Source organism: Falco rusticolus, chromosome 14 (genome assembly GCF_015220075.1).
Source record: "Falco rusticolus isolate bFalRus1 chromosome 14, bFalRus1.pri, whole genome shotgun sequence".
NCBI classification, from domain to species: Eukaryota; Metazoa; Chordata; class Aves; order Falconiformes; family Falconidae; genus Falco; species Falco rusticolus.
Window position 1 is genome coordinate 23,751,947 of NC_051200.1, and position 21,973 is coordinate 23,773,919.

Sequence of the window (21,973 nt, forward strand, 5' to 3'; positions counted from 1 at the left end):
CAGGGGTCGTGCACCAATCAGCGGGCTCCCCGCGCCGGAGGCCCCGCCCTGCGTAGCGTCACGATCGCCGCTGCCTGCCCCGCCCGCCCTGGCCCGTTGCACGGGAGCGCGGCCCGGCCCGAGGATGAGGGAAGGGCCGGCGCTGGCCGGTGCGCCTCCGGTGCCCGGCTTCCTGGCCAAGCTCTGGGCGCTGGTGGAGGACCCACAGAGCGACGATGTCATCTGCTGGAGCCGGGTGAGGTGGCCCGCGGGGCCGTGGCCCGGCCGGGCGCTGCTTGCCGGCGGGGCGCGAAGGCGGCCGCGGGGGGCGGCGGGGCCGGCCGGGGTGTGCCGGACGCGCCGGGCCGCAGCGGCGGGGCCGGGCGGGTAGCGCGGGGGGGGCGGCCCCGCTGCGGGGAGCGGGACCTAGGCTGGCGGCAGGGGAGGGCCCTCTGTGTCCGCCCGTCCCCCCCGCAGAGGCCGGGAGCGCGTCGGGTGGCGGCGCGGCCCCCACGCCTGATCGGGCGTTGCAACGGCGCAGCGCGCCCGGGCGTGGAGATGTCAGGTGGCACCCGTTTAGCTCCGGGTGGTGGTGCTCCGTAGGAAAGACAGTGTCAGAGGTAATTAACTTTTAATTTTTGTCTCCTGAGATTGGGAAGAGCGGCCTGGCTGGCCCCGTGAGCTCTCAGGCGCAGGACGCTACACGCATTACAGGCTAGTGAGGTGTCCAGCACAAACCCCAAGTTTATTTTTGTCCCCTCTTACTCTTTAACCTGTAGGATTTTCTTCACTTTTTCCAGAGGCTTGGCCTTCACAGGGCTAAAGATGGAAAGAGACGTAGGATTTTTGTTCTCTATGTGAACAGCACAAAAATGATACAGAGACCCGCCTGGTTTCAGGAAGTTTGAACTTGATACTACAGTCAATCTGAGATGGCTTGTGTCACAGTTACCCTCGGTCACCGCTGGGTAGTGCGGTCTGAACTTTTAGTAACTGCAGTGTTGCTCTGTTATTTTTAGTGGTGACATAGTACGTACAATGGAAGAATCTCGTCAGGAGCTGGGCAGACTGATCAAAGCAGATAAAAGCCCTCCGGTGGCATGAATTCCATTGTGCTTGAGCAACATTTAGGTTTCCTGTAGACGAAGAAAGCAGCAGATACACAGGGTTTTAGAACAATATTTCTTTGGATTGAGATCAAAACCTCCAGGCTTTAAAAAAATACCCCATTCAGTAGACGTGTTCCATCCAACCATCTTTTTGGATGCAAACTTTTTAGTACAGTCCCAAGTACTCAGAAGTGCTCACGCAGACAATTCCCTCTGCAGAGTGTTTTGCCTTTCCCTGTTGTAAAAACTGTCCCTGTTGATTTTGATCTTATGAGCAACACCTTAGAAAAACTGTGCTTATTCTCTGACTGTTACTTTTGCTTATTTCCTAGAATGGTGAGAACTTCTGCATTCTGGATGAGCAGAAGTTTGCCAAGGAGCTACTCCCCAAGTACTTCAAACACAACAATATTTCCAGCTTCATACGACAACTTAACATGTGTAAGCATCAGCTGTCCTTACGTATTCTTTCTGCCAAGTTCATTGCTACTTTAAATGAACCAATTGACTTAGTGGGTCTTTCATCCCTGAAAAGTGGAATTCTGGTCTTGAGCTTGCTTTGCAAAAGAGAAGAATGACAGCAGAGCTTGGCTTAGCCTTTTTTTTTCTGTGTTTCAGCTCTGAGTACTTTTGAGCAACAACTGTAAAAATATTGTTTCATGTGCTGGTACCTAAAGCTTGCATAGAGTTCAGTGCACTCCAGGGGTAGCATTAATGGTAACAACGAACGAATGTTCACCTAGAGGAGCAAAGGCTGTATCTATGCCCATGCATCTAGTATATGAAAAAAATTGCCTAGATCATGCTGTTGCCTGCATTGCTGTGTTGAAACAAGATTAGTCATGCCGATGGATCGAGCTGGACTAAATTTCTCATTGTGTTTTCTGTGGTCAACTTGTGAGCATCATGTAGCATTCTGTATGTAATGTGTACAACTTGTACAGGCAAAGAAACTGGAGTGAGGTAGTAATTCAAAGATACAGTGCAATGTGTGGGGCCACAGCACACAGCAGAAACAGCTGTTTTGCAGCAGACAGCTTGTGGGCTGAGTGAAGGTACAAACTTCATAGAAGATGGCCACCTCATTTAGTATTGCAATTCAGAGTAAGGAGGAGGAGTCTCTGTCCTTGCCCACTAGGTTTGCCTAGTCTCTCTAGCTGGTGCCTATTTAGATACTGTCAGACATGATAGAGAAAGCATACATTTAGCCTCTTGACACAGGGTGGATGCTGTTGTTTGTGTCAAGTGTTGAGACTCCATCACTTGAGTGTCAAAGGATAATGCAAACAAACAATTGTCAATTGCCTTGTAGCAAGGATAAACACTAAAATGCAAATATTGCTATGAGAGATGCAATGCGATGGCAGCCTCCTTTTCCTGCTGGACCTATACTAGCTTCAAGTAAAGTTTTCTAATCATAGTGCAGTGAAACTGAAATACATTAACTATGTTACAAACTTGAAGGAGGAGAGGGATGGAGCGGTCTGTCAGCTGTATTTTGCGTCTACTCTGTAGTACTTGAAGCAGTGACAGAAACAAAGCCAGCAATGTCTTACTTCATGGAGGCAGTCTGGTGTGGAGAAAGTACTCCGCGTGTGTGCGTTTGCATAGGCTGAGAACTAACTTCTCTTCCTTACTTTATTCTGTAGACCCTGGTGGTACATGACAGCATTTGTTTTGATATGTGGTTGTCTGGGATTATAGGCACGAAAGGGAAGGTGCGCCATTCCTCTGCTTCCACTGGGACAAAATTGTATTCAGGATGTCTTAATACATCTCACTTCTAACTAACTGTGTTTATTTGGACTTCACTGTCTTGCTTGCAGACATAGCTGACTTCTGCCATGCATGCTGTTCGTACAGCCTGCAAGGTCATTTGATGGCATTGTGCATGTGTTCTCTAGCTGTTGAAGATCAGAGCAGTCAAATCATTCAGCACCACGAAGAAAAGCTACTTTGGCTATTTTTCATAGTTTCTGCTCCCAGTAACTAGTGCTGTAGGTATTTCAGTAGCCTTGAGGTTTTCTTTAGCTATGTGTTTTAACACTCAGCTTTGCACTGAAAGAAATGACTTATTTAATACCTCTCCACAGATGGTTTCAGGAAGGTGATTGCTCTGGAGAATGGTATGATCACAGCAGAGAAGAGCTCAGTCATTGAGTTCCAGCACCCTTTCTTCAAGCAAGGGAAGGCACATTTACTGGAAAACATCAAGCGCAAGGTACAGTCTAAGCATGAATACGTGAATACTTCACTTTGTTATGAAAAGTAGCTTATCAAGAGCATCTCCATGGGTTTCAGACACTTCACAGCCAATAAATTCCATGGGAACCAAGGTTGTGCATCATGATGCAACCCTTTGTAACTCCTTCCTGAGTGCCAGGCTAATCCTTGGTTTGGCCTCCTCCTGCCAGCTCTTAGACAAAACACACCCTGCAGTTATTTAGCAACTAGAGTAGGAACACATTCTTCATAGCTGTCAGATTAGAGCCCTTTTTCCGCAGAGAGTTTATGTACCCAATTATAGTTTAGCATGGTCTTCCATTCTGCCATCACAGCAGAGTTGGAAAGAGTCACAAAGTAAAAGAAGTAAAAGAAAATACATTCCCTTTTCGTGCTCATTGAAAATTAGCAAGGGCATAGGTAATCAGTTCATTTGGGTGAGTTTGCATAAATTACATTGTTCCTCCAAAGCTATGTTGCCACTAAGCTACATTTTTATTAGCGCTTTTCAGTTTTCTTTTGTACATTCAGGACTTGCCTAACCTGTTTCTGCACCGGTATTTACCCTCTGTTGGCACATTACAGCCCATAATATCCTGGCTACCAGGGAAAGAGCATATTGTGATACATCATGTTGACATTTGAACTGCAAAATCTTTTCTTTAGAATGTCATAATGTGGTAGCTACATTACCCAAGTTAATAAAAGCACAAGGGTAGGCTTGAGAGTCACAATTGTGTTTTGATTGATTCTTCACTGAGCTGTCTCTGCTCAGAATCACAATTGATTAAATATAGTTGTACAGTTGCTTCTCTGACTCAGGCCTGTGCTCTTCCCAGATGCTGTAATCGCTGACTTGTCTTGGCTTGCACACCTTGCTTGCTGGTATGGGGCTGCCAGCTGATGATGTTGTGCATGGCTCCATGTATCCCAGGAGTGTTGCACTGGGTGGAGTATTCTCGATGGAAAGACAAAAGGACTAACTCTAGTTAGTGCCAAGCACATTCATATGAAACTTTTAAATAGAGTGGTGAAACGTATTCTTTGTTGTGCAGGAAATGTTAGTGATTTTTTTGGAAAATGTGCATTAGTTTTTCTTGCTCTTTTATTGTGTCCTGATTTCAGCTGGCATGGAGTTAATTTTCTTCTCAGTAGCTGGTGCAGTGCTGTGGTTTGGATTGGCTTGAGAACAGCATTGATAGCACACTGATGGTTTTGGTTGTTGCTGGGTAATTAATGTTTATACAAAGTCAAGGACTTTTCAGTTTCTTAGGCATTGCCAGGGAGAAGGCTGGAGGGGCACAAGAAGCTGGGAGGGGACACAGCCAGGACGGTTGATCCCAGCTGGCCAAAGGAATAATTCCATACCTTAGAATGTCATACTCGGTATATAGACTGAGGGGAGTTGGCTGGGCGGGTGGGATTGGTGCAGGGGGAGTGGCTGGGCATTGCTCAGTGAGTGGTGAGCAATTGTGCATCACTTGGGGTTTTTTATCCCTTCCCTTTGGATTTTATTCCTCTCCCCTTCTCCCTCCTTTTCATTATAATTGTCGTTATTATTGGGGATTTCTTTATTTTATTTTAATTTTTAAATTGGTCTTATCTCAACCCTCAAGTTTTACATTCCTTCCTGGTTCTCCTCCCCATCCCTCAGTGGGACCGGGGCAGGAGGGTGGAAGTGAGCAAGCAAGCAGCTGCATGGCACTTAGTTACCAGCTGGGGTTAAACCACGACATACTGTCTGGACTGGAACAGAGTCATAGTTCAGCACTTGCTGTAAACTGGATTTCAAGCCTCTAACAGGACTGCCGGTTTGGATGCAGGACTTCCTTTATGTACTGCCTTTTACTGTTAGCTCTGCTCGTGTGCTTCAGTCTTGACACCCTTATTATCTAGTTAGAGACTCTGAAGACAGCAACTCCTTGCACTTGGGCAGAATGTTTTAGTTTAGCCCTTTTCTTTAGAGGCAGGCTAACTGCATTTGAAATTTCCACCTGCAGTCTGCATCTTTTACGTGTCTTCCCCATGGAGAGGTGGCATGCTGAAGAGAAATCAGATGACCATGAATTTTGTTTGGGATACAGCTTGTGTACCTTAGCATAAGGTATTATCTGCAATGAAACGTCTAAAAATGTAGACAGAGAGGAGAACTGTCAGGCCGTTCAGTCCATCCTTTGTAATACTGGATTATGTGAAGAAGGCAGGTAGTTATTTCTGTGGAGTGATTACATAACAGGTATGTTCTGTTTCATCATGAGGTGATGTGATATTATTTTATAAGACCATAAGTCCATTTCTGGCCATCACGTTCTCCTTTAAAAAAAGGGTCTGTGAGCCTACCTGCAGGGAATTTATCCAGCACTTCAGCAGGCTGATCCTGGATGCTTTCACCTCCCCTTTGGAATTTAATAGAATAATAAGAAAAACCATAGCAAGCAGTAGGTTGGCTGGGATGTCTGGTGGGTTTCTGGTGCAGCTCTGTGTGGTCAGTTACGGCCAGTATTTGGCTAAATGTTTTTTAAAATTTTGCCCACAAACCTGGGCATGTCATTCAGACGTATGATGCACCAGACCTGTCTTTTTCAAAATCCTGAGTTGTGCGTTAGCCATCAGTGCCACCACTTCAGAGAGAGTTGCTGAAGGAATTGGAAGATTTTTAATATGGAAGTGTGGAGAGGAGAGGGTGAGCTTTGTGCTTTCTGATGACTCTTTCACCATCGTCTGAGGAGGTGGCGTTCATGGATTCTTCTTGGGCAGAGAAGCAGTTTGGACTCATGACTTTCTGGAGACAAGTCTACATAATTTTGGAATGTCACTGAGCAGAGAGGTAATAAAGGAAACACTAATATGTGAATCTGCAATTCAGGTGGTGTGGGACAAATTTTCAAATCGAGTAGGATGCATCTAATTAGACACCTCCTCCTCGCTCCCCCAGTAACTTAATGGAAATTTATTACTCTTGTGATGGCAGATTTACCCACACGTAAAAGGAATATGACCATCTTGGTCTTGCTCCACTATCAAGGCTAAATGCCATTGTTTTTAGCTGGTGTCTTAGTGTTGGACACAGAGGGCAAGCTGTCACCAGACCTGTCAGAGAACCCCCTAAGGAAGGCTGTTTTCAGTCAGCAGTAGGTGTTTATCGTGAATTAAAACAGTGAATCTGCTGTCTACATGTACAAAGTGCTAATCTCACGTTTTCATTGACATTTTGTTTTTTCACACGTTGTAGGACTGTCCTAAGGACTGCCGTCTATAGCAATTGCAGTGTCTTGTGATCCATAAAAGCAATAGCGTTACCTAGTCTTTTAGTAGAGCTTGTACCTGTTCTTCTACAGACTAAGAACACTGGTCCTGCAGAAAGGAGTATGCAAGGCAACGTTTGTAGTAAAACATCTATAACCTGGTCCCATTTTAGGTATCTGCAGTAAGAACTGAGGACCTCAAGGTCTGTACGGAGGATTTGCACAAAGTACTCTCTGAAGTCCAGGAAATGAGAGAGCAGCAGAACAACATGGATGTCAGATTGGCTAACATGAAGAGGTAGACTCTGAGGCACTTACACGTTTAATGTTGCTTATATCTAATGGAACTTGACTGTAAATGTGGGTTTCATTTGAACTGGACTTTTTTTTTTTTCCTAAGAATCACTATTCCACCCCACAAAACATTCTGAATCTTGTTTGTGTTTATAATGCAGTTACAGACCAGAGATTAAGACTGGGAGTTTGTTGACTATCTTGAGATTTCATTTTGGTTGCTGTCACCTGTGGTAGATTTTTAGGGCTATCAAAGCATTTCCTTTTCTAAACACAAAACAGGGTGATGTAGATGCAGTGAGGGAGAATTAAGTCTTTGGTTTTCTTTCTATTTGGAAGTGTATTTTGCACATCGTCATCTCTGTTCCCTCAGATCCTTTTTGAACTGGCACTGGTAATTCATTCAGATCATTGGTATGCAAGCAAGTATCAACCAAAGTTCAGGAGATACTATCACGCCATACCCTCTGTTCCTTTAAAAAAAAAAACAACCAACCAACAAAAAAAATACCCAAACCCTTCAAACACAAAGTGTGAAACTGTTCTGAGGTGGTCTGTTACATGCAGCCTGTTTCCAAACACCAGGTCTTTATTCTAAGGCTTTGAGGCTTTGAAGGAGTACCTCAGATGAAGATTGTTGGTGGAGCAGTGGAGGATGAGAATGTCCTTATTAGTGACTGTTTGGTCCTGCCTGATGGAAAATGGAGTTAATTTAACACAGAGTTTATAGTAGTGGATCAGATTAACTGATTGTTAGTTATCCATGGAAGGAATGTTGCCATTGGTCCTGCAAGGTGCTGTGAAAGTTTGAAAGGTGTAAAACTAAAGCATATGAAGTAAACTCTGTTCATCCTCTGTCTTCTGATTTATTCTGCATTGCAGAGAAAATAAGGCCCTGTGGAAAGAAGTGGCAGTTCTAAGGCAGAAGCACAGTCAACAACAGAAGCTGCTGTCTAAGGTACCATTGCAGCATCTTCAGTGCTACCATCCTTATTCCTGCCTCTGTGATACCTGATGGCATTCTTTGCTTATGTAGAATGACAAATGACACAGAGCTGAACAGGCTATATTAATACAGCATACATAAAATGTTCACAGTTCCTGAGTGTCCTAGAAGTAGCACGGCAAAGAACCATGAGCAGAGTACTAAGGAAAAGTCATAGTAAAAAGGATTTCAGTGGGTTTGAATTCTCAGTGAATCTTATCTGGAGAGAAATCGGTAAATCAAGCTGACCTCGAGTAAATGTGGGGCTGGAGGGCAGAGCATAGCAACCGGAGCCTAAAACAAAAGATGGCAGGGACATGGAATGGAGTCTGTGAAAGATCTTGGATCAAGACAGACTTAGACCGCTCAAGAAGTCAACTTGGAACCCAGAAACTATAGGAATTTCTGTACTGGAACAAATTTTCTCTGGTTTAACCCTCAGCTGTTTCTGGTCTGGAATCCTCTAGTGACTTGAGGTGTTGTATTACATTTTTTTAAAAACCAAAACTGTCCAAGTGGGTTTATCTTTCAATGATATTTGTAACTATCATTTTGGGGTTTAAGACATGAATACAAATGGATTTTTAATTTACCTATTAACTTCAGTCACATAACTGCATAATTTTGTAGTAAAATATGAATTAATAATTTAATGTTAGGATTACTGTGCTGACCACTTACTATTTTTTTGTTTTTCCTTTTTAGATTCTTCAATTTATACTAAGTTTGATGCGAGGAAATTATATTGTTGGGGTCAAAAGAAAGAGGTAATTACTGGATAGGTCACAAAACAGCATCAGATGTGAATTAGAGGTATAAATCAGCTTCTGGAAGCAAGATAATTTTCTTAAAGTGGATGAAGAACATTTTTATCACTTGTATATTCACACTTGAGAAAGCTGATGGAAGTGGAATAAAGCATAGAATAAAGATTTCCTCTTTTTTGTCACTAAAAAAATGGGGGGAAAGAGAATATATACACACTTTAAATTTTGAAGGGCACAATTGTCAGAAATGGTAACTCTTTCAAAATGTTCAAATGTGACTTACTCAAAAGAAAAAGCGTGTTTAGAATGCAGCCTGCCTGCAGTAAACTTTACTGAAAAACATTTCCAAACGCCAGTTTTCTTAGAAGTAGGAGAATGATGGCTCTTACCCTTGCTGCATGTATTTGACATAGCTACAGCTTTTGACTGTGCAACCATATACTAAAGCCGTGTTTTATCTTAGGTCTCTAACAGATGCCGCAGGTGCTTCACCTTCCAAATACAGCCGTCAGTATGTTCGCATACCCGTGGAGAGTGGCCAAGCAGTAAGTCTTCCCGGGGAAAGAGACAGTGGGTTGGACAGGGTGATGTACAGTGGTCTCAAAGTCTCCCTTGTAACTATTAATACCCTAATCTTATAATCCAGTGCACTCCATTTTGAAATGGGCAGCTTTATTAAGCATTGCTCTGTCTGTGAAATCATGCAAATCACTGCAGCTCATCAAAGATGAAATTGAACAGGAAAGAGAATCTGCGAGAAGAATGGAGCTTCAACATCAAAAAAAGTCAGACCTTTTGGTTTACTTACTGTTTGCTGTATCCTGCAGATGGGTTTTTCTGAACATAATGCAGATGATGAGGATGGAAATGGTACTGGTCTCATCATTCGAGATATCACTGATACCCTGGAAAATGCCACCGATGGTCTCCTTGCTGTGGCACACACAAGTGACAGAGCCAGGTACGTTCAAAGGACGTGGAAGTATTTATGCCCGAGTTGTTAACCAGGTGGTTATATTAGTGTAAGTGATCTGTGTGAATTCTGGGAAACAGCCTATTTGCACATGACAGGTCTGTTTGTAGGCTGTCTTTTTTTACAGCATATAGCATTGGTCATGGTCAGCAGAGCTTTTTAAGAGCTTGTGTCTCTTCAGGAGTGCCTGAAGGCCTGTCAGGCTGATTGGTGCTTGAAGTTCAATTTGCTGAGGCTTTTCTGTCTATTCAACAAGTAAGCACATATTTTTTCACCAAACAGGGACCTGGAAGCATATATGGGTTACTAATAAACAATCTAAAATGTATATGGGTTGCTAATAAACAAATCAAGATGTTTTGTCTCCAGTTTCAGTACTACTGTCTCTAATACTATGCTAAGCATATCTGAAGGGGAGGCATTCTTTTGTGTGGCATCATATTCTTGTGAAAACCCATTTAGTTGTTAACATTTAGAGTGAAATATGGACCAGTTCAGGATCTTTTATTTCCAGAGACACAAGGTTAGGAGTTTCCTCCAACCTGATTTCCATATGCAATTTCACTGCTTTTGGTCTGGCAAAATGGGGTCTTTTGCTCTGTTACATGCTATCTGTATAACCTGTAACAAGAGATGCTTCATCTGCCTTTAGGAAGGCACTTCTTTTTCTAGAGATGAGTTGGTTGTTTAAACTCTTGACTGGCTTGACCTTATTAGGTATTAAGATTTGAGATACTAAACTTGAAATGAGTAGTAATACGTTGATGAATTCTCCTGTGTGTTGTTTCTCTTTGGGTCGTCTTTCAGAGAGACACAGGCAGCTCTGGATCCTGGCTTACCTATTTGTCAAGTGTTGCAGTCAAATGAGTTAAATTGTGCAGAACCTATTCCACCAGTTCACATAAATGATGTCAGCAAATCCAGTGAGATAGGAAATGTTGCTGTGGAACTCCATACTCCACAACCTAATGCTCCAGAAGACCCTGTGTCAGTGATTGACTCCATCTTGAATGAGAACAATTCTGGAAACCAAAACGATCCTGTGCTGGACAGGTAGTAACTTGTTTCTGGAAACTGTTATGCTGTCATCATCTCGTGGGACCCTGTCAAGGTTTTAGAGGATGCGTTCAGCAAAATATAGGGAATTAGCTTTTTTAATGGCATTGATGAACTGAATTTTCTGCCCCTTCATTAGTAAATCTTGAAAAAGACAAGTGTTAGCATCAAAAGTGGGGCAAGCTCATCTGTCACATCTCTGAGTGAGCATGCCAGACTTGGGATACATCAGTCTGAGGACTGGTGGGGTCAGTCTGTCACAGCAGCCCTTGTAATGCTAACTGCTGGCACTGCCACGTGCTGCCAAGCCACAGATCCAGGGGAGTGACTTCAGGAGGACCCTGTGCACTGCTTTGTTTCTGAGAGCTGAATATGGATTTGTATCAGTGGTAGTGGCCCCTGAGCTTTATCAGTGCCGTCATTTCTGTGGCTGCAGCATGAGCTGGATCAAGGAACAAAATTAAGTTCTTCCTCCTGATAGCTCTTCTGCTGTGGTTAACTTCAGGTGGGAAGTATGGAGATGATGTGTCACAGCACTTGGCGTAATCTGCAGGCCCTGTGGTACCTTACCTCGCTGGCATCGCAGCATGTGGGCGATGCCTTGGAACTGTCTGTTGCTCATAGCAGGGTGTTCCAGTATCAGAGGTGGCTTGCAGCACAGCGAGAAGCTCAGTACTGGTGCCACGCATGAAGCTTCCTTACAATTTAATTCACTGTCCCTTGCATCCTGCCCACCGTCCTTGAAAATGGTGTACAATTTGGCAACAATCTGATGTTTCAAAATCGGTAGTGTTCATTCAGATTTGAAATATTTCCAGCCCTTTGCTTATCATTTATTGCCCCCAGGTGAAAGCCATCAGACCTTAGTTTAAACAGATACTGTTATATAGTCTGGGATCTGAAAACATTCAAAAGATATTAAAAAGAAGGAGGAAGCAGGCATGGAAGGAGGAACTGCTTTTCGATATGATAGCTATTATTACACTTGTTGTTCAGATAGTCTTCCTTGTACCTGTCCTTCAAAGATTTGGACTGTGCTACAGGAATGAAGTTTCATTCATTTACATTAAGCTATTCTGTGTTGTTAGCAACCTGCTTTGTGGGGCAAAAGAAGGTCATGACTGCCAACTGTTTCTTACAGTACTATATGATTTTGTCTTTTTAGAGAAGAAATTCAGGATTTTCTTAATTGCATTGATGCCAGCCTTGAAGAGCTTCAAGCAATGTTATCTGGGAAGCAGTATAACTTTGGTTCTGAAGCTTTCAGTGATGTGAGTGTTTCCGCAATTTTTTTCTGATTTCTGAAAAATACTGATGAGGTTGCATCGTGACATTTTACTGGTTTATTCCATGTTGTCAATGGGCAAAATGCGGGGAAATCCCGAAAAGCAAATCGTTATGGATGGAATGGTACGTAGTCATTCTAGATATCTAACAATGTACAAGGTAACATTGAGAGCCCTTTTCAGTTCATAAAGTATTTCTGTTCTACATAACTCAAGGGTGGGGGGAGGAAAAAATTTGATCCACTTCTTCTCAAGCCTTGTCACGTATCATCACATCCTGATTATGTGTTTGATTATGCATTATGACATGGAATGTGTGGTGGGTTGACCTTGGCTGGATGCCAGGTGACCACCAAGCAGTTCTATCACTCCCCTCAGCAGAATGAGGAGGAGAAAATAAGATGGGGAAAAAAACCCTGTGGGTCAAGATAAAGGCAGTTTAATGAAGCAATAGCAAAAAGTTGCACACGTGGAACAAAAGATGTTATTCTCTACTTCCCCTCAGCAGGCAATTTTCAGCCACTTTCCAAGCAGCAGAGCTTCAGTACCTGTAGCGGTTGCTCCAGAAGACGAACGTCGTAAATAACAAATACCCGCCGCTCCCTTGCTCCTCCATTCTCTTAGCTTTTATTTCTAAGCAGATATCATGTGGTATGGAATGTCCCTTTGGTCACTTTTGGTCAGCTGTCCTGGCTATGCCCACTCCCAGATCTTCCCCCCGCCAGCCTACTGGTGGGGGGGAAGATCGGAGAGACAGCCCACAGTGCTGTGCAGCACTGCTCAGCCATGTAGCCAAAGCCCTGGTGTGTTCTCCTTTCTAGCTACCAATACAAGCACAGCACTGTGAGGGTGCTTTGGGGCTCAGCCATACCCAATACAGAATGAAACTGAGCCATATACCTGGCATCACTGGGAAATACGGTGTCCTTTTCTCCTGTGACCTCAGTTTACTGCCACTGGATGAAAGGATCTTGCTGTAGGCCTGTGGAGGAGCCTTCCCTGGGCTTGAGTGGATGGAGTGGTGTGCTGGATCCTGCTGTCCTTTCAGGAGCTCTCAGAAGTTTTGTTTTAAGGGCCTTATTATATGACATATGGTCTGTTTTTATTTTCAGACACTTAATCCTGAGCTGCCAGCCCTGGATATGAACTTGATGGAAACTTCCTCTGGTATGGAAAATGTAAGAGTAAGATTTGCTTCTATGATAGGGAGTGTTAATACGATATTGAGAGCTGAGTTGTGACTGATGCAGTTTGAGGGGAGGGACTGGATTGATGGCACGGGGTGAAACTGCCATTTTATCTAGTCATGCTGACTTAATGTTTTCTGTTATCACAGCTGGCATATATGACTTTAAGAGAGTTCTCAAGGTAACCTCAAGTCTTACGTTCCTAGCTGCAGTAATACACACTCAGTGGGCTGATTTAAACTGCCACTTCACTTTGAATAATGTGTTCTTTGCTTTCTGGATAAAACCGAGAACATAAGGAAGAGGGAAACAAACTAGTGTCTGTTTGACCAACTGTCTATGTTGAGGATTTCTTTTACTCCTGTTACTTCTGTACTTTCTGTTTAGAATGAGGAGGCTAGAAAATCTTGTCGTCTTTTGGTGTAAGCGTGTGAGAACAGCTTCTTGGCTTGTTTCTCCTAGCCTCAGGGATTCCCATGATGTCTTTCAGCCAAGTAATAACTAGGTCTGGGGTTACAGTTCAGATGAGATTGTGTGTCTTTAGTCTGTCTGAAGACCGAAGGAAAAGTTCTAAATGAAAAATGTAATGCAATATACTGTATTTATTCCGAACACAGCTGTTTGAAATTTCCTCAGAGGACATACAAAAGTTCAGTGCAAATTTATTTCTCCTGGTCTGGTTCCTAAAATTGACTCATGTTTTAAAAAAGCCTTGCAAGTGTCATTTATTTTGTAGTCCTGAAATAATACTTCAACTAGGACTTCCCAGTCATAAGAGCTTAGACTACAACTGGGGTTAAATGCAGCTGTGTTCAAGCAGTGCTTGCAAAATTTAACACATGATTTCATCAATATAATTATTCCAACAAGACAGACTTTAATAAAAGCTTCTGGTTTGGGAGGTAAAATTGATATTTCCTAGTCAGAAGCTTGTTTGGCTTTAGTAAGTTAAGTTTGTATTTCACTGTGCCATCTTCTGAGAGCTGCTGCTTGCTGGCCCTCATGTGCAACAGTGGGCTCATTGGTCAGCTGTTGCGTTTCTCTTCCCTCCTCCTTTTACCTTTAATTTTGTTAACCAATCAGTGAAGACTTGGATTTTGTTGTTATTGTTGTTAAGCATTCTGTCTTATTCTCTGTCCGTTTTGCTTCAGATTGCAAACTTGGCAGAGAGCACCGAAGATCTGGGAGCAAGTGAGAGAGAAACAGCAGGAAGCAAAGGTGAGCAAGAAGGAACACTGAGAGCTGTGACGGCTCCAAACTCTTCCAAAACTGTGTTTTGAAATGGAATTTTTGTAGCCTGTGTATGGTTTATCTCCTTCTTTGGTCTGGACTTAAAATTTTTGTGAAGGCTGGGATGTTTCTCTGATCTTGGTGAAGCTGTGCCTCAGTCTTAAGAGGCCCCATCCTATGCCCCACGTTGGTGTTAACCACTTCATTTCTGTTATACGTGACAGAGTGCCACAATAGGGAGCAGAATTGCAAACATCCGTGTGGAAGTATCTCTCCTATACGGGCTGCAGCCCCCACACATGCAGTGCTACTCATTACTACTTCAGTGTTGCCATTGCACGCCATGTGTATTAGGGGCTTGGAGTGTGCTTCAGGTACTGATCTTAACCAACGCAGGAGCCTTCACTCCACTCTTGTAGCTGTGGAGGTAGTCTGTCAGAGCTCAGCTGTATGGTTTACTTTAGCAAACCAAGTTTTGAAGCAGCCTCTCCAGTTTTCCATGTCTTGAATAGAAGCCTTCACTTATGTGACACAGGAGCCTGGAGTTTAAACTGTTTGTTTTCCCTTAGATATGCAGCTGATACAGTACAGGGCCAATCCTCTGCTTTCATTATTTGAAGAAGTACCTTCAAGTGAAGCTGCGGGGAAGACAGAGGATCTGAAAGACCTGCTGCTGCCCTCCCTGGAGGAGAAAACTGCTGTTCATTCTCCATCAGGTAGTGGAACTGTCTTGCCACTAGCAGCTCCAGTAAGCCAGGCTGAGCCTCTGGACACTCTGGGAATGGGTGATCCACCTCTCCTCTCAGAAGATGGGAATGGAGAATATAAACTGTTTCCACTCTTGCTCCTCAGTCCTGTTGCTAACTTCATAGAAGACGCTTCTGAGATAGAAACTTCTTGAACTTACGTAACATCTGTAACTGGCTTAGTGAGGTGACACAGACAACAAAGAAATGGATCCACGAGAAGTTTGACTTCCCTCCTTACCTGCTTCCTGGGTGCCATATTCTGTATAGGCAAAAGAAAGTTCTCTTTCTACAAGCAAAGAGCACATCTGGAAAAACTGAGAACAAGCTCAAAGCAAGAGCTGGTGAGAATGAAGGCACTGGGCGGGAGGAAGAACAACCTCCCTGTAAATGTACCGCTATGTGTTCTGTAACTTTTTATCCGATATCCTTATTGCAAGAGGAAATCTGTTTGTATCCTGTTGGTAAAGTTTGGCTGGGTTTTTTTGTTGAATTTTTGGTTTGGGATTTTTTTTTTAATTAGCTGGATAGTAATGTGGTGTGTAATATTTTAAACATGGGGTTTACTCTTTCTGAGAGCCTGTTTCAGTAGGTGGCTTGTCTACTGTTTGGAATTAAGATATTTTTTTTTAAATGTTGGTTTTAATTTGAGATTTCTTTTTTGATAGTTTATGGCTGCAATTGTTTGCATCTGCTTAGATCACTTTCGTAATCCTAGATTTGCTCCTAGGTACAGGGAACATTTTTCCTATGGAAAATTACAGTTTAACTGTGGAATATTACTTTTTAACATGCTAACACACATCCATTGCCATGGATTGTAGGTGTTGTGGTAGGAAGTGTTTGCCACCCTGCATAATGCTGATTTTTCATGCACATTGCATGGCAGTTCTTCTAGGATAACTTGCACCTAACTCACAGGTCACGTGTCCTCAGAAATTTTGAGTAGAACTGATTCGTGTCTAGCGAAGTCTAGCAGCTGCCCTTAAAATGAGAGGGGGGTAAAAAGAAAAGGAGTCATGGGGTAACTTGCATCGACATTTAAGATTTCTCTTCTGCTTGCAGTAGCTGCTTGTCTATCTGACTATATATGAACACCGGACTTCTTGCTGCATTTTCTGCTTGTGGAATGTTAAAGCTACATTAACCAGATGCATTTGAGTCCTTTGACAGTGAATTACAAAAACTAGTGCTTGTTTAATCAAAAAAATCTTTCCCTAAAATCCCTTTCTACACTGTTTTCCTAACTTCTTTGCGCAACTGTAATGTAGACATCAGGCCCTGGTGTCAGTGGAATAGCAAGTTCTCCTTCACTGATCCCCAGTTCGTAGCCCACACAAACCTGAAATTTGCTGTAGGGATACAAAGCTGCTGGGGCTAGAAGAGGCCTGGAGGCAGGTAGAAAACCCATTATATAATATCACATGATATTTCTACCAGTGCAATTACTTGAAATTTTTTTCAGTTTTAGGAATGCAGGCTACCTATGGGCTTTGTTCTCTCCAAAGTGTCTGAACTAATAAGTTTGGAGTTCTTTTGTATTCAAGAATCCAAGGTAATTTGATATTCTGAAGCCTGTTAGGTAACGCATGTTATCTATGCTGGCCTTAGTTAGATTTGTGCTTCATTGTCAAATCTTCTGCTTGCAGAGGAGGATCTTGCTACGGTGTGTGTATGTGTAATGCCTCCCCACTGTCACTTTATTCCCATGCTTGTATAACTATTCTTTACCTTGTTACCCTTCATGTTTGTATCTTTTGAATTACCTTTTGTCAAGTATGTCTTATTCTAGCTTTTTCCAGTCTTTCTTTTGCTTATTTCTTGAGACAAAAGGGCTGAATAGTCTCAAGTTTTTGTGAGTTAGAGAGGGGGAAATTAGTGAATTGCATCTCTGTCTTGGGTTCTGGTTTTGTTTTGATTTATTTTTTAATATCTTGCCAAAGGCTTCAATTTTGCCAGCAGTGCAACAGTAACTAAAACAGACTCTTCTGTGCTGTTTTGACAGCACAGTGCAGACAAGTTCTTTGAAAGACTGATCTTCTCTAACTCTTGACTTCCTGCACAGGTTAGACTGAAGTGTAGTTCCTGTTAAGGATTACTGTCGTGTTCTTGCATCATCGAGTCCTCTGATCTCAGTGCATCTCACCATCAGATATTTGATCGGATTGCATAATAGTTTTTTAATACACTTTCTCTCTTAAGAGGTTAAGTAACCAAGGCTTAAGAAAGCTGCAAATAAAAACTTGTGCATCTGAGTCTGGTCCATGAAGTGTTTATTTATGCAGGTTTCCTAAGAAAGATTGCAGTGGAAAGGGGAAAGCTGAAGAGTAAGAAAACCCCACATGCTGAAGTAATTAAACTCAAGAATTGCAAAACCCTTACTGTGTTTCTTGTATGTTCTTTTTGTGTGACTTCCTGTGTGTGCCAATACTTCCCAAACCTGTTTACTGGATTTGCTAGAAAGGAGAGCTTTAATGCTCTCTGGGGATCTACTCAGAGGAGTAGAGCTATCCTCTGAGTAATATAAGCAGTATACATAAACACAAATAAACTGAAGCAAAAGGAAGAGTAAGAGGAAAGACAGGATGGAAACGATGAGGACCAAGTGAATGGAAACTGGATGCCCAGACATGCATTGCCAAGGTGCAGGAACCATTGGTGCCCTTTAACAACCTGGCGCAGGCAGCAAGGCTAGTCCTGGAGGATGAAATGGCATTAAGTTGGTAAGAGTCCAGAAGTTTGGGGGATACTCAGTTCCTCTGTTACCTGTTGAAAAAAAGCTTTTCATTAGTAGTTACTTTTGTTCCCAGAGCTGGAGTATTTTCCTTCATAAAAGCACCCAGTATACTCGTCTTCTTCCCCCCCACATCTCCATTTCTCCATCTCCCCCTCGCTTCTCTATAATAAGACAGATAAACTTCACCTTGGAGCTTAAACGAGTAGTTGGTGTATTTATGCATGGACACTTGCCATCTTCTCTTTCCTCTCCTTTAAAAGGAAGGTGTTAGCACCTTAAGATCACGTATCATACAGCGTTAACTTACATTTGCTAGGTTACAGCTGTTAAGGTTGGTTATCAGACAGGTCTGAGTGCCTTCTAATACTTATCTATGCCTTCTTCCCTTAGCATTACCTCTATGCTGATTTCTAGATTTATTCTGTTACTTACGCGTTTGTTTAAAAAAAGAAAAAATTAAAACCAATGACTGTTCTAGACCCATTGCCCTAGTTTCTCTGGGATTTTGCCAGTTAGTTTCAACCATGATCTGCAGTTCTCCAAGGGTGTGACCTCACACAGAGATGGTGTGAAAGGTTGTCCAGGGTCCCCACAGCTCGTTCATAACCTGTGGTCCCACATTGCAACCACGTGGATCCCAGCCTTGGCCTTGCACCTGCTGCTTCTTCTCGCTGCTGGGGCACCTGTCCCAGCTCTCCCAGTCTCGGCCTTGTGCCGCCCTGCCCGGTCTGAGCTGCCCAGTGTGCTTTGCAAAGCATGTAATAACAACCAACTACCTTGTAAATTCTGCTGCGGTTTATATCACGCTTTCCTTTTCCTTGGAAAATCCTTCATGCTTATGAAATATAAACAAGCTGGTATTGCAGCTGGGGTGGGGCACCCAGGTTGCTCTTTCCCAGCGCTCCGGCTGGCAGGATGGTGACTGAGCCCAAAGGCGGCACAAGGGCCCCCACACCTGCCAGAGGGGCACCCACCTGCCCACACAGCGCTGCCCTGTCCCAAAAAGCCATTTCTCACCGGGGCTCTGCCAGCTGTGCCAGATGTAGTGCAGCCCTGCCAGTGTTCTTCCTAGATGGCAGCAAGAAAGGCCCTCAGCTCCATAAGGTATTGATGAGAACAACATTCACTGGAGGCAACATGAGAGGGAAACCGGGAACAGCACAGATAATCTTAGCGTCACACAGATCTCTGCTCGGAGGCTAACAGGCTCTGTGGGCTGTAGGGTGGAGCTTTTTGTAGGGTTTTCCTAGAGCTAAACCACTCTATTCAAGAAGAAGGATGATTATATATATTTCATATGCTATATTTTCTACATATATATATATTATAAAATATATATATACTATATGTCAAGATAACTTGATCTTAAAGGTCTTTTCCAACCTAAATGATTCTATGGCTCTGTACGGATGTGGCCAGGGCAGCAGCCAGCAGCTATGGACAGGCTCCTCCGTTGCACACCTGCGGCGCAGCACAGCCCCAGTGGTGGGCAGAGCCAGGGGCTCGTAACCCCCTGATGTACAGCAACCTGCTGGTTAGGACTACTATGCCACTGCAACTTGATGCGTAACAAGTCTGTGCTACCCGTGACCATAATTGCTTCACTGTAATGCAAGTTTCCTTCCTCCTCAGCACCAACGCACATAGCTGCCACTTTTACTTCTTGGTTTTAGTGTCCCGTGTCTGGAGAAGGAAAGGTTCCTTTCCCTTGACTGCCACATGCTGAGAATTTACAGAACACACCCAGACATGACAAGCACAGCGTGAGAAAGTGAAAACTGCCCCTCACATGCTCCTTTCATAATTGTTTTTCATACTGCCCCAGACTAGCCCTCCCCACACAGACCATGTCAGCCTAGCCATCAATTTTTTTATCTCATATTGCTGTGTGCTTCCTAACACAGAGCTTTCCAGAGTACAAGAAAAACTTACATTCTCTCCTGAACTGTATGATGCCACCTCCTCCAGCCCATGCCCAAAATGGTTTGCTCTCTCCTAAAACAAGATTGCAGTTTTGAAAAGCAGCATCTGTGTTACCATGGTTTCCCAAGGCAGATACAGGAGATTGCTGCCAAGGGCATCTTAGCGTACAGGTGTCTGTGCTTGCATCTTATAAAGGACAACAGATTTCTCCTGCCACTGTCCCCCCCATCCAAAAACGTAAAGGTAAATGTAAATATAAGTACATAACTATACATATCTCTTTTTTTTTTCTCAAGCAGTTTGAGCTCTAGCTTCCTGGTTGGTCCGCACCCTGCTAGCGGCAGGTTCCCTTATGACTTAGTCCGAGACAATTTAGGCTTCTGGCCACCTGTCCAGCCAGCCACGTTCCCCAGGAAGGGGTTTCATTAACTTGAACTTAACATCTTCTTTTACCTTCCTTTTTTGAACCAAGTAGTATGTGAACACTGCAGCCTGCACAAGCTTTTCCTGCTTCTCCCCGTACCAGCCACCGTAGGTCAGAGCTGCATCTCACGGAAAATTTCTGATGAAGGAATACAGGGCTACAAAGGGGAGGCATGTGAAACCAGGTCCCAAAATCTCTGAATCCCTGTTGAACCTTTTTCTCAGCTTTATCAAGTAGGGTATTTTCTGAAGCATTTAGACCTTATGCACATTAGATGTCCTCTTTAATTACAGGTACAACTGCAAATGTAGTAGATGGTAAGAAACTAATTCAACAGATGATTCCCTAGGTCGTGACTGATAAACAACTGCAAGGATACAAAGATTTTCTAACCAAATAAAGGCATGAAAATTGTGTGTAGTAAAATCACCAGCTTCAGGAAAATAGAGATCAGAATGTTATAACCTGAAAAGAACCAAATTCAAATTCATACCAATAACACTGTCATAATTACATCAATCCTAATAACAAGTAGTCAAAAAAAAAATCAGACCTATATGCATATACGCTTTTAAGCACCATTGTTTTGCAGAATGAACTATCAATTACTCCAAGGTAAGGATACATGTAAAAGCAAGCAATCACAACGACAGCAAAGACCTCAAAAGAAAAGGAACAAGATAATATCAGAGCTCCCAGAGCTGTATACACAAATCTCCTGGTTTTAATGTTAAATTACATAACAACCTAGTGAAGCTTCCTACAAATAACAATGTGGGTAGAGCCATCTGTAAGCCATATATAGGACTATAAGAAATACTTTTTTCCCTACATTGCCACTACTTCCGAATCAGGTACACAGCTTTGATTGCTCTGGTATCCTGTACATGCTTCTACAGGTGCAAACATTGTCTGTTACTGAAGGAGGGTTGTAATTTAGAACATGGCCTAGAATTTTGTTGACTGCATTTAATTGTTCTGGTTACTTGCATTTGAAGACTGGATATTGAATTTGGATGTAACAAGAGCACAGGGCTCATATCAATTGAGCTGAATACAATGAAGGAGAAGACATTTCTGTCGTTAGAGCAGAAAGAAAATTAGGAGCTGCAGAAGACAGAAAAAGGCATGTAAAATCCCTTGAAGATAATGTTTCGGTAGAGAGCAGATACTTCCAGACAGGTCTAGTGCTCAATTACTTAATAATACAGATTAATTATAACTAATATTACCCTTAATAATATAACATCTCATTACAGTTAAGAAGTCACAATTTCATTGTCTCAAAGGCTTTCTGTTTTAGTAACTTCCTTTTTTTCTCTCTAGGCATACAATTCTTTACTTGCCTCCAAAGCAGTCTACAGGGAGATGCAGGTGCATATGGCCCTAATCCATGCTCTTAATTGAATGCAATTAACCAATTCAACCAAGCAGCTAAATTGCCACATGGGAAAGGAGGGCCGATCTGTGACATACAGTGGGATGGTCAAATCTGGTGCCTGCAGCTCTTGGAAATTTTATTTTTTTTTTCCTTCCAGATTTGTATACATAAATTTCCCACCTCTTAAATGGGATGTAATAATATAGGATATTTTTGTCTCATGCTGTTAATGCAGCTATTTAGGGTGTTTCATTAATCTTAATTTAAAATACAGTGGTGAGCTTCACAGAAAAGCTGGTAAGAAAATGAATAGTAAGGACCTTGGTTGTTTAGTTCCTTAAAGTGTACTCTTTCAGACCTTCTTGTATGTAACAGGCATGTTAAAACTTATTATTTAGAGTAAAAAGAAACAAAGGAAATGTTTTTTT

At 42.8% G+C, this 21,973-nt stretch overlaps 1 protein-coding gene across 3 annotated transcripts; it reads left to right on the forward strand.

Moving 5' to 3' along the window:
• Positions 1 to 65: 65 nt before the first annotated feature.
• Positions 66 to 17,457, forward strand: LOC119157338 (heat shock factor protein 3). Of its 3 annotated transcripts, XM_037408180.1 has the most exons (13): positions 125 to 235; positions 1,421 to 1,529; positions 3,182 to 3,309; positions 6,730 to 6,854; positions 7,733 to 7,808; positions 8,541 to 8,602; positions 9,066 to 9,147; positions 9,430 to 9,563; positions 10,383 to 10,628; positions 11,797 to 11,902; positions 13,030 to 13,095; positions 14,256 to 14,322; positions 14,904 to 17,457. In XM_037408180.1, exons 1-13 carry the CDS (start codon positions 125 to 127, stop codon positions 15,233 to 15,235), a joined length of 1,644 nt encoding a protein of 547 aa, XP_037264077.1. In that variant the 3' UTR covers positions 15,236 to 17,457. The 3 variants fall into 3 exon arrangements, with proteins under 3 accessions (XP_037264079.1, XP_037264078.1, XP_037264077.1); XM_037408182.1 differs by lacking the exon at positions 10,383 to 10,628 and having other exon boundaries at positions 66 to 235; XM_037408181.1 differs by lacking the exons at positions 6,730 to 6,854; positions 7,733 to 7,808 and having other exon boundaries at positions 66 to 235.
• Positions 17,458 to 21,973: the final 4,516 nt, after the last annotated feature.

Excerpts from the sequence above, each read along its gene's own strand:
- LOC119157338 (XM_037408180.1), top strand. The coding sequence starts at position 125 with ATGAGGGAAGGGCCGGCGCTGGCCGGTGCGCCTCCGGTGCCCGGCTTC. Across the intron at positions 6,855-7,732 it reads AGATTGGCTAACATGAAGAG|AGAAAATAAGGCCCTGTGGA; the intron begins GTAGACTCTGAG and ends TCTGCATTGCAG. Across the intron at positions 11,903-13,029 it reads GTTCTGAAGCTTTCAGTGAT|ACACTTAATCCTGAGCTGCC; the intron begins GTGAGTGTTTCC and ends TTTTATTTTCAG.